The sequence below is a fragment of the Mycteria americana genome, chromosome 3, assembly GCF_035582795.1.
Source record: "Mycteria americana isolate JAX WOST 10 ecotype Jacksonville Zoo and Gardens chromosome 3, USCA_MyAme_1.0, whole genome shotgun sequence".
Taxonomy (NCBI): Eukaryota; Metazoa; Chordata; class Aves; order Ciconiiformes; family Ciconiidae; genus Mycteria; species Mycteria americana.
Window position 1 is genome coordinate 41103697 of NC_134367.1, and position 12048 is coordinate 41115744.

Consider the following 12048-nt stretch of genomic DNA (forward strand, 5'->3'; position numbering starts at 1 on the left):
GAATTGTCAGCAGGGTCTTTGGATGTCATTTGTGGGCCCACTAAATGGACATCTGGAGTTGATAGTACTACTAACGGGTGCCATCTGAGAGATTTCCCGAGAGAAACTCCTTTTGAGTTTCCTGAATCTGTTTGGTATTGTGTCATGAATCAATCTACATTCATTTGAAGAATGTCCAGGTAATCTTCCACTCCTTTAGAGCAGTTCAGTGCCGAAAAGAGAGATCCTTCCCCCAGATCCACATATCTTATTATTTCTTGCTTCTGTCCCTTGCCTATGTCTTTACCCAACAGGACCCACAACAATGATGTGACTAGGCCTGCAACTTCTTGATTCAAATTCTGGTTCCTCAGTAGTATTATCTCTTAAAAGAGTGTTCAGGAGCTGTAAATTGCTTGCTTGTTCATGTGAATTTTCTTTTTTTCCACCTAAACCTGCCTTCTGTGTCTTTGAAGAATGTCTTTCAAATTTTGAGTTTTGTCTATGTAGCATCATGGACATTTTAGACTTAAGACATCACCTGAAGTTACATGATCCCATCAGGTCATGAGGATAGCAGAGTACCAGTCTTCTCAAATGATATTTCAGAGATCCCTTACGAGCACGTTGGTAACATTCTTTGCTGTGGAGCACCGCTCAACCAGTTTCCATTGACCTCAAATAGTGGGAACAACTAGTCTCAGTACCAAAGCAGAAAGAAATTTGGAAAGATATCCTAGATGTGAAAATAAAATATCTTATCCACATCGTTAAATTCAAGATGGCAGTATTAGCTGTGATCACTGACTAGTCTGAAAGTAAATGGTTCACCTGCTTTAGCACTCAGCAACTGTTTTCATATTGCTATCAGATATTGCATTGCATTTGCATGTTGACTGGACCTCCTACTACTTCAGGTTTCAGCTACATGGCTACTTTTTTCTTGAGATTGCATATGATGAACAGGAAGCACTTGTTATTTGGAGAGAGGAATTTTCCATGTTTCTCTGCTTTATTGATTGGTTAGGGAAGGAAACCTTAGTAAGATAGTCTTAATTCTTCACGTGATAGTGGGTCTTTTGTCTTATCGGCCTCCTTCTGAACTACCAGATAGCTTAATTTGAGTTCAGAACTGATTTAATCTTGAATTGAAGCTGATCTGAATTCATGGCAACCATAATTTATGTTTCTTGAAGTTGTGTGGCTAATCTGGTCGGCCTTATTGCTTAGCATACCAAAGACTGAAAGTTGAAGTATGCCTAAATGGTTTGGGTTATGTGATAGCTTGTGCAAGGGTAAAACACTCTACTACTGCATTTCCACCTTCAGTTTCTGTGGCTTGTGCTTTTGAGCATGAATCTGTTTTTCCATCCTTGAGGTTGTAGTTTTCTTGTAGTGATGGTGAAATCCTTCAAAGCTGTCATTGGTATCTCCTCAGCTGGTACTGAGGGTGAGTAGAGGAACTGTCTAGGGGAAAAGGATCTGAGATAACCCTACAAAAAGCCAGGCTGCTGCTGCTGCTTTTTTTCATCTGATTCTCCTTAAATACTTAAACTTGGATGTCAAGAATTAAGTTCTTGAATTTTTCATAAGTTTAAATGTCGTAGATGGACTTCTGAAGTATGTCCCACCGAAAAGACGTTCAAGGATACAAACATGACTATTCAGAGGTTATCAGGGTGGATAACAGGCAGGTTAGAATTTAAACAGCCAGCATGGAACTATTTTCAGTAATCAGAGCATCTGCTGCCAGAAGTCGAATGACACCAGCAGCCTCACTAAAAAAAAAAAAAAAAAAAAAAAAAAAAAGTGTTTGCATCCTGGGTATATTCAAAGCAGCCACCTGGAACTTCTTTTACCCTTTCACCAGACAATATGCCATCGTAGAAGCATCCAGGATTGGTGCTACATTCAGCAGAATTGTGCTGAGATGTTGTTTGCATGAAGGATTCTGAGACCCAGCTCCAGGTAAATATGAAAGTATCGAGTACAGTTCAGTCACCCACAGTGTGAACGCACATGTGGACTAACACTTGAAGATGACTACAGAGGTTACTGACTAGTAACTGAAGTTCTTTGAGATGGATAGTCCACATGTACATTCACCTCCTGCCTTCATCCTCCTTGGCCAGAGCAAGGTTGAGAAGACAAAAAGGTCTGTGGTAGATTAATCTATACCTACCCAAGAATTGGCGAAGAGTAGAGTTAGTAGGATTATGAGTGTTTTCAGTAAGGCAAAAATTCTTTGCTTTGTGCTCTACAAGTCCTCCAGTTAGCCAAAACGTGACATACATGTGGACTGTCCACCATAGAGAACTTACTACTACAGAACTGTGCTCGCGGCTTATTCATGCTCTTGTGTGCTACTAATCTATGGATTATCTTTTCTCTTTTTTAATTCATGTATGGTATAAGCATTACCTGGAATAAAAGTTCATAGTAGTTCTTGCGGACTTGACATGGAATCACTTGGTAGTATGACCTGAGATTCCAATGGGATTCAAGGGAATAATGGGGAAACTCTGTGTGAAAAGTTAGATTCCCGAATCTCCAAGTTGATTTGCAAGAGTTGGTAGATCATAGTACCATCTGTCAGATGTCAGCTGCTTGTCTTTTTTTCTCTCATGTTAGTTCTGTGATTTTATATGAATTCTGCTCGTGCGTTGCACAAAGTTAAGTGTGTGAATTTTAATGAATGGTGGAGCATTGCACAAAAACGACATTTAATAATTCTTCCAAGAATCATGCTATTGATAAACTCTATCATTTTCATTAAATACTTCAGGTTTTGTGCTCATAGAGGTTAACTAACTCGTGCTGAAAAAGCACTTGTGCCTCAAAGCATTTTTATGAAGTTATATTTGTTATGGTAAACTAACAATTTGTCTACAATAACTTTTGAAATAGACATCACACTATAAAATATGTTTATAAAATGTTTTAAAAAAAAATTCTTAAGACTCTTCCCCACCATAGACCTGCTTCTGCAACCTCAGCACCGTTTTTCATCTCAAAATGTCATACATAGTTCAGTTACGAAATAAATATAATTAAAACTTGTGTTTTGAATGAGCTTTCAAATGTTAACTGTAATGATTATAATCACTTGGATTAGAATAAAGGATTAAGAGCTAATATTTAGCTTTAACCCTGAGGTCTTCCTATATCTTGTTGAGAAGATAACAGAAAATGTTCTGATGGTTATGCAAGGTAGGCTGGCTGAAGCAGTAAACACTGAAGGAAGGGGATTACTGAGGACTAGCAGATAGAACACAGTCTCTAAAATATTAAATGCAGTAATTATAGTAATAAATCACAGTGAAATGTCTTGGGTTACTAATGTAGCTTAAAGTCTAAGGTGTTCCTGTATTTTGTTACAGAAATAAGGTAAAATGTTCCAATGTTATTCCAGTCAGACTAGCTGGGAGTAAGCACTGTGGGTGAAAGGATTACTGGTACCTGGTAGGAGGAAGAGCAAGGCTAAAACTGTTGAATGTAATTAATCACCAGGTCATTTGTGGGTTGACAAGAGTATGAACATTTTTAAAAGGCATTGGTAGTGACATTAAAGGAACATTTATTCTGCTGCTTAAAAGGCAAATGTCTTCTAATAAACACAGAAATGGTTACCATCTACCAATTGTCTGCTAGTGTGCTCTAGTTTTCCTTTGTTCCCACATGAATAAAAATCTGGTCATATCTTCATCGACATGGAGAGAGGAAGAAAGAACTCATATTTGACTGAATATTCTTACACATCAGTGAGCCATCACTGATCATTTGTAACAGTGCACAAGGATCCTGAACAAATAACTAACAAGTTGGTTGAAATAATAATTCAACCATAAATCTGAAAATGCATGAAATATAATGATGGGGTCTAACAGGCCTGATTTCTGCAAAAGGCAGTATTTTCTGCCCTAAAATTCTGTGCACTAGAATGATAAAAAAGAAAACCGTTGACCTAATTTCGATTGCAAGATGGGCTTTTAGTAATATCCTGTATAAGTAGCTAGAAGAAGGAGAAATCATGAGATAAAATGAAAGACAGTCATGAATAAAAAACTAACTAGGATGGGAGGAAGCAAAGAATAAAATGAGATTATCTTTTTTCTTTCAGTAAGCCTCATGTTTGGTATACTAACACTCCAAATACTAGAGAGGTAATTAATTTTGCAGATGCTGATGATAATTATTTCATCAAGACTGAACAGGACTTTGAAAGTCAGGAAAATATAAATTAGGTGAATAGGAAACATGATTCAAGTGAAATTCGAGGCGAGTAAATGAAGAGGAATATAATGAATGTTTCTACCAAGATGTGTCAGAAAGTGAGCGCTGCAAATGCCCAGAAGGTTTCAGAAAGCAGTGATGAAAATACTCAAAGGCTGGAAAAAAATCTCATTTAGAAAAGATCAAGATTTTAACCTAACATTGAAAGAATATCATGAATCTGCTGTTTTTCAGGAAAGAACAGAAACAAAAAACAGAAAATTCTGTTGTTTTTAAAAGATGAGGGAATGTTTCATGAAATTAAGATGTGGGTAATTGAAAACCAAAAAGATTTTTCATGCAGTAACTAGCTTGTGGAAACAGTTGTCTCAGGGAGGGGTTGATGTCAAAAGGATTAAACAAAATTGATTGTGTCTGTCTAGTTTTAATAACTAACTTTAAATATTTTGGAGGTAGTACTAAACCTTATGCTTCAAAGCTGAAGTAATTTTCATCTTGAAGATCTGGATGAGACCTGAGATGTATATGTAAGAGTAGGAACATTACCCTGTGCTCCCCTTTTTTGTAGTATTCTTACTCCTTACACTGAAGGACCTAGAGTTCGATTGTTAGTGTAGACAGTAGAGTTTTAACTCTGGTAGCAGCATATCTGCAGAATATAGTTGAATAAAATACAGCCATTCCTGTGTCAAACTATACACAGTCAAGTGTATACAAGACAAGCCTCTTTTTTGTAGGAAACTTACTTGGCTGAAAAACTTTTAAAGGAGTTTGACTGCATTGTATGAATGTGTAATACAAAATATTCAACACCAATACAAAGAACTTCAGATGCTTCTACACTTATCACATCTATGCTTCTGTAGCAAGGTCTTTAAAAGGCAACTATTATCAAAGGCGTAGCACAAACACATAAAGAAGGAGTGAGAGAAGTGGTTTTGTGTTATTTGTCTTACTGTGGAACTATAATTAAATGGTATCTAAATGTTTTTAATATTTATATGCTTTCTAAATCTGTTTCATGTGAAGCTATTTTGCCAAGAAATTAGAATGAATTAAACCCTGCAGGTAGATAACAGGTCTCCTGTAGCAGGGAGTTGTTATAATAAGTATAGTTCTCAAAGACGCTTTTTCTCATCTATGCTTCGTACCTTTTGTACCTTTTTGTATAAATTTTAGGGGTTAACCATGAATGAGTAAATGCCATCTGTTAACTCTGTAACCTCCTGTGAAATGTGTATGTAATATTTTGGCTTGTTTTTCTTTGAAGTGAATGAATTTTTAGTGTTTGAAGGCCCCATCCTGCTGGATATGCGTATTAAGCACCTAATGAAAACAAAGCAATTAACGCAAGCTACTGCCCTGGCAAAACTGTGCTCTGACCATCCAGAAATCAATGCAAAAGGCAATTTCAAGCAAACCTACCTGGTCTGTCTTTGTTCAGGATCACCAAATGAAAAGCTAATGGAAGAAGTAAGTAAAAAATTAAGAACTTTTTTTGACTTATTTCTTTAATGATAATAGAAGTCACTAATCATAGGCTGTTTTTCTGTAGAAGAGGTTTTTCTTTTAAAATATGATCTAAAATATTTTTTGTATTTTGTTTTTTCATTTAAGTCACTTTTAAACTGACTAGTAATGACTCGATTAAAACACTTGCAGAAGTGTAATATTACGTCGCTAGTAGGCTTTTTCTGGCTCTGCTACAACTTTGATTTTGCTCGAAGTATTTTAAAACTCTGCCTCAGATCTTGTTAGTATGGTGAAGATAATGGTTTTCCCACTCTTACTATTTTAACTATAGCTTTTTGTGTAGTACCTAGTACATAGAATGGGGGCCTTTAGATGCTACCTTCAGTTCAGAGAATAAATGTAACCTTTTTTGACCCAAATGCCTGGGTAAAATTGAAGGTGACATCAGATATTTGATCTGGTTTGAAATATAAAATCCTTTTTATTTAAATGCAAAAGTCAAAGAAGAGAAGACAGCTTTGCTCTTCCGTATTCTTTCAGGTGGCATCTTCATTTCTCACCCCACCCCAAAGTTTTATCTGAGCTTTTTTCCTTCTTAAAGGAAAACTAACTGCAGTTGTCAGTTTTCTTGACTGTCTGCATCTCTCTGCTGTCTTTTTGTCTCTGTCATCTTTTTATGTTAATAATAAGTATTAAGCATGTTGAAATTGATCTTAAAGGGATGAAAACTATGCAGTGATTAGAGTTGGAAAAGTTTCCTACCCTAGATATAGACTAAATTCTAAGATGACAGCTTCTCACTGGACATGTTCTTCCGATGCTCAGTAGGATCGGATTGGTCTTTACCCTCCCAGCTCTGGCTGCTGTAGGGCCCTGCCAGAACAGGCTCAGGAGGAGCTGTGACAGGGCTGTGCAATCTCGTGTTTGTTTGACAAAGACTCTCAATGGAACTTGGAATTCTTGACTCTGCAAACGTGCTTTCTTCATTACTCGGCCCCACCGCGCTCCCAAAGCAGAATGGGCTTAGTTAGTGAATGAACCGTGAATCCCGTAGGCAAAAGGAATGGGGTGGTAGCCTTGCTTCTTAGGATGCCATAACGTACAGATAAGTTCAAACTGGGTTATCACAGAGAACCTAATTCAGGTATTTCCAAACCTTGGGTTGCTTGGGTTGCTTAGCTTTGCAGCTTCAGCTGCAGCATCATTTGCAGTATTACAAACCATTCTGGAAAGTTCATGTATTACCAAGAGGAGGCAGGTATGCTATTAACATGTCAAGGTGGGCTTCTTAACTGAGAAGGATAGTTGTTTCGCAGTGTGAGAACAATAAGAAAATGGAAAAAAAGTAAAATGTAAAGAAGTATAGCTCACTCTTTAGTGGTATGGAATTTTTGATATCCATGCAGAATAGGCAGGAAAGTAGCATTTGAGCTCATTTTCAGCTTGGATTGGTCTAATAGTTTGCTTCAATAATGTGAAGAACTCAGGTCTGTGGTATGTGAAATGCTAGACTGACAGACTTGATGGCTGGACCTGTACAGACCTTTGCTGGAAGCTGGGTCCCTTAAGAACTCTGAGAGGCTAGAAAAACATTTCGGGGAAAAAAATCTCTTTATTGTAAGTTCAGTTTCCCATATTCTTCCCTAAGCTTTTAACTGATGGTCCCCGTCTGAGATGGGGCGCTGAGCAAAGCAGACCTTCAGTCTAAATTGGTATTACAGTTATGTTAATCCATCTTCTCTGAGGTCTTGAAAAATGCAGTTTTCTTTAGAAGATGACTTTGAGGTTATTAAACCTCAAATTATGTTCAATCAAGGGTTATTAGTATATTTACAAAGTGTCAATTTAGAGGAAAAAATGAGTTACTGTACTCTTCAAAATTGTAGTTTGATTGCTGGACCAATAGCTGGATACCATGGTGCCCAGCCAAGCTGTGCTGCCACCTTATCCAAAGCACCAAACTGGCTGGGTGTTTGCGTGAGCGCTTCTGTTTCTTGCTTTGGGTGGTCTTGTGATTTCTCAAGAGAGGCTTCCAACAGCACTGTTGCAATGGTTACGTTATTCTTCAACTGCCAGTGTCAAAGAATAAATACCAGCATGTCCTACCAGATGCACTAATTGATGTAATCAAACCAGTCTGCTGAGAATCAAATTAGACAGTAGCTGTTACAACAAGAATGCTGATTCAGTACTGATACAACTGTCTAGTACTACTGGGTGACTGTGGTTTTTCCTTTGTTTTGCTAAAAAACTAAGTGCTTCCATCGTTTCTTGAACAAATAAGTTACGCTGCAGAGACTGTAATGTTCCTCTAGAAGAGCATTCAGTTGACCTGCTTCTTGCTGTACAGCTTCCCTTTTCTTTTTATCTTTGATTTTTTTTAAAAAAATACTGGAACATTCATGTTAAACTTCAGATTCATGAATCACTCAGCTATTGTATTAAAGCAGTAGTAACATCAGTGACTAGTAAACTGGGTTAGAATTTCAGGTCATAATCTTTTTGTTAGGCTGCAATTTAAAGTTATAAATCTGCTTATTAGGATTAAATGTATGTAATGTATAAGAATAATTCATGTTGTATGTTAAAATTTTAGGTGACTGGGACAGTAGATACAAATAAGTCTTATGCCTGAGAAACAAGTTTATATTCACTTTAATAAAACAGTTCTGGTGGCATAATCAGTTTTGACTATCTAGAAACGCTCTGATTTGCATTCAAGCTTATCTCTATCTGATAGAGTTAAATATTCACTAAGTTCTAAATTACTGTCTTTTTGCAAAGGATTAGATGACTGTATATCTGAAAATGAAACCACTTTCTTAGTCTTGGTCTTGTTTTTTTTCCTCGCTTCTAGATTGCAGAAGTAGATTGCAAAGATGCTCTAGAAATGATCTGTAACCTAGAATCTGATGGAGATGAAAAAAGTGCTCTAATTTTATGTGCAGCATTTTTATCTCGCCAGCTGCAGCAAGGAGAGATGTACTGTGCCTGGTGAGTTTGAATATTGTTTTCTGTCTAGTGGAACAAAAATTAGTTTTGGGAAGATAGAGCTGATACATAAGCCATAAGTTAACTTTCTCTAGCTGATAAAATCTATGAGCTGAACAGGAAGGAGATAGGGAAAGCTCTTGGAAAGCTAAAAAAGAAAATGGCAAAAAAAAAAAGTAAAGACAAGATTAGCTTCCATTATGGGAATTTGAAGGCTGCATGTATGATGAGGCATTTACAAATACCAGTAGTTGGTTAATGATTTCTCTTGACAGTAATCTTACACTGTAGAAATAAGGAATTTAATATCTGCAGGCAGCTAGTCAGCATTATGTCAACATTTAATGCATAAGTACTGTTCCCATCTGCCCTTATTTCATAATGCAGTATTTTTTTCTCTAACAGATTTCTAGAAAAGAAGGAGCTCTTTACTACTGTAACCAAAATAATAAGCTAGATGAAGATACTTACTGTTTAGGGCTTGCTTTCATTAATGTGGGAACAAATAACTGGTCTTTGTTAGCAGATATTTGAGCTGGTTTTGGTCTGAATTTCCAACTGCTAACAGTTTGGTTGGACTTTCAAATCTGTACAGTTCCTGAAGAATTTGCTTTGTTTGTGCACCTCCTTTTTATGTGTAGCAGCAGGAGAACATCTGCTAATCCAGGATTTTGCTTTAACAGATTCTGCTAAAGTTTTGGGGGTTACACCATTCCACAAGGTACTAAATACTCTTGGCTATTTGCACCTAAGGAGGAATGAAGTAGTGAGTTAATGTAGATACATTAATACTGTTTGGCTTTGGGGGCTAATTTCTCACTAAATCAGTTAGATTCAGCTCTTAAAGCAGAGCAGCTCAAGAAAAATGTATCTACCACAGAGGAAAGGCATCCTCCTATAGCTGTTAGTAATTACTATGAAGTCAGAAGTGTAAAATTTCAGTCTGTGGAGTGAAGAGTAAACTACTTTGCAAGACTTTTTTCAAGGCTACATCATGAGTCTGTAAATTATGTAGCATAAATTGTGGTAATACTGGTTTTATTCTGATCTGTCCTTCTGGAATCGAGTCATTGTAATCATTTTGAAAATTAGATACTAACAGTGTGGGTATATGAATAAAAGCTTTTTCTCTGTAAGATAAGGTGTGAATAAATTCAGATTTTTTCCTTTCCCAAAGACAAAATAGAAACTGTTCTCAACCTTGCATTTCTTGTGATCAGATTAGTGGTTTCGTTGCTGGCCCTGAAATATTGTTCTCTTGTTCTAGGGAATTGACTCTTTTCTGGAGTAAACTGCAGCAAAGGGTAGAGCCTTCTATTCAAGTGTATCTAGAGAGATGTCGTCAACTTTCTGTGTTAACTAAGACTGTTTATCACATTTTCTTCCTGATTAAAGTAATTAATTCAGAGGTAAGGATACTCCTGAAAGAATATTTTTGGCACTTTTAATGGAACTGTAATCAGGAAAATTTATGAAAGCTGCTTAGACATCCTGTCTCTGTGTAGCATCAGCTTTGGGGCAATCCTAATTGGTTTTAGGAAAGGCCGTAGCAACTTCCTTCTGCAGGTAAACTATAAGTTGATTCATTTTGAATCATTAAAACTTTTTTGTTCCTTTTGGAAAAAAAAAAAACAAACATTGGGGCATAAACAGATGAGCTGGATGCCACAACTGAGATGAAGGAAAAACTAAAGGTGAGGTTATAGCCTCTACTATTGTCCATGTCCTCTAAATGAGGTATTTTCTCTTAGCAGGTCCTAACATTCCTCTTCATTATTTTCTGTATTTCAAATATTACAGAAAATGAAGAGGAGAAGCTTATGAGGAGAGAAAATTAAAGGTGTATATTAATATATAAGAAAATTACAGAAAGTTAAAAAAAAAAAAAAAAACCACAAAAAAACCCCTTTTGAATTGCCACTTAAGAATGCAGTTTGTTTTGTGATAAATGAAATACTTGCCTTTTGTGGACTTAGATGAACAGAGTTTTTAATACAACATTGGATCTATCTCAGCTAACTTTGTAATCTAATTTTCCTAGTTTCCTCTCATTAGTAGTTGCACTATTTAATGTTTATAGCTAAATTAAGCTCTTCTGAAAGCTTTTAGTTGGGAGATTTCTGTAATTCGGTCTATTAATTCTAAGAATAAAAATTCCTTTTGTCCTTTTGCAGTGTTCTGGTATGGCTAATCATGAACATCTTGCCATCTGGTATGGCTTCTAATCTTAAAGATTATTTTTTCCAAAGATCTGAACTAAATTGGAATTAGAGAGGGGAAGGAAAGTAACTTTCACAGAGGCTTGTGATATTACAGAATCACAGAATCACGGAATCATATTGGTTGGAAAAGACCTTTAAGATCATCGAGTCCAACCATAAACCTAACACTGCCAAAACCACCACTACACCATGTCTCTAAGTACCTCATCCAAACATCCTTTAAATACCTCCAGGGATGGCGACTCAACCACTTCCCTGGGCAGCCTGTTCCAATGCTTGATAACCCTCTCGGTGAAGAAAAATTTCCTAATATCCAGTCTAAACCTCCCCTGGTGCAACTTGAGGCCATTTCCTCTTGTCCTATGGCTTGTTACCTGGGAGAAGAGACCGACCCCCACCTCTCTACAACCTCCTTTCAGGTAGTTGAAGAGAGCGATAAGGTCTCCCCTCAGCCTCCTTTTCTCCAGGAAAGAGCTCTGTCTGCTCCATGCCATACTGATTTTTCTCTAGTGAGCTGTGGATCATTCCATTGATGGCAGAAATTGGAGACCATGTGGGTAGTAGACTTATGCATTCATAAATTCGCCGACTTTATTCTCCTGTATACCACAGCCTCTCTGTGCATCCTTGGCAGCATAAAGGGACTGCAAAGTGGACATAAATGTAATTTACGTTGCCTGAGGGTATAAATGAGAAAAGACCACGTGACCTTTGGAACACTTAAATGATGGAACATTTAACTATACTTATTACTTTCAGTTGGAATGAAGCCATGTGTTCAGTGGAGGTCAGTTGACTTTGAAGTGGCATAATCTTTAAAAATAAAAATGAACCTTTATACCTTAAGTGATTTCTAAATTATAGATCTTTTTGAAGATCATGTGCTTCTCTTACTGTAGTACTTTTTACCATTTGAATTTTAGCCAGTGTTAACTTAATGCTCCATAGAAGCTCATCTCAAATAACTGACACAGCTGGTAGGCTTTATTTCATGGAAAAGGCTCAATATTGCTCTAATATAAACTGAACACCCGTAACATACAGTCATAAAGTTCTCAAACTAGACAGAACATACGATTCATTTGTGTTTTAGTGGTATGTAAACTTTCACAGTTTTTTAGTAGCATGAAGACAAATTATGCAACTTCAG

At 36.7% G+C, this 12048-nt stretch overlaps 1 protein-coding gene across 3 annotated transcripts in view; it reads left to right on the forward strand.

Annotated features, from left to right (window-relative positions):
• The window catches only part of ZNF292 (zinc finger protein 292), a 58009-nt gene that overhangs the window by 36339 nt on the left and 9622 nt on the right, over nucleotides 1-12048 (forward strand). The window contains exons 1-4 of one of the 3 annotated variants that reach the window (XM_075498322.1): nucleotides 1864-1947; nucleotides 5483-5685; nucleotides 8543-8679; nucleotides 9944-10085. In XM_075498322.1, coding sequence (XP_075354437.1) covers nucleotides 5524-5685; nucleotides 8543-8679; nucleotides 9944-10085 — 441 coding nt within the window. In that variant the 5' untranslated portion in view covers nucleotides 1864-1947; nucleotides 5483-5523. Of the gene's footprint in view, nucleotides 1-1863; nucleotides 1948-5482; nucleotides 5686-8542; nucleotides 8680-9943; nucleotides 10086-12048 lie in introns of those variants that run through there. The other 2 variants (XM_075498320.1, XM_075498323.1) reach the window with 2 other exon arrangements.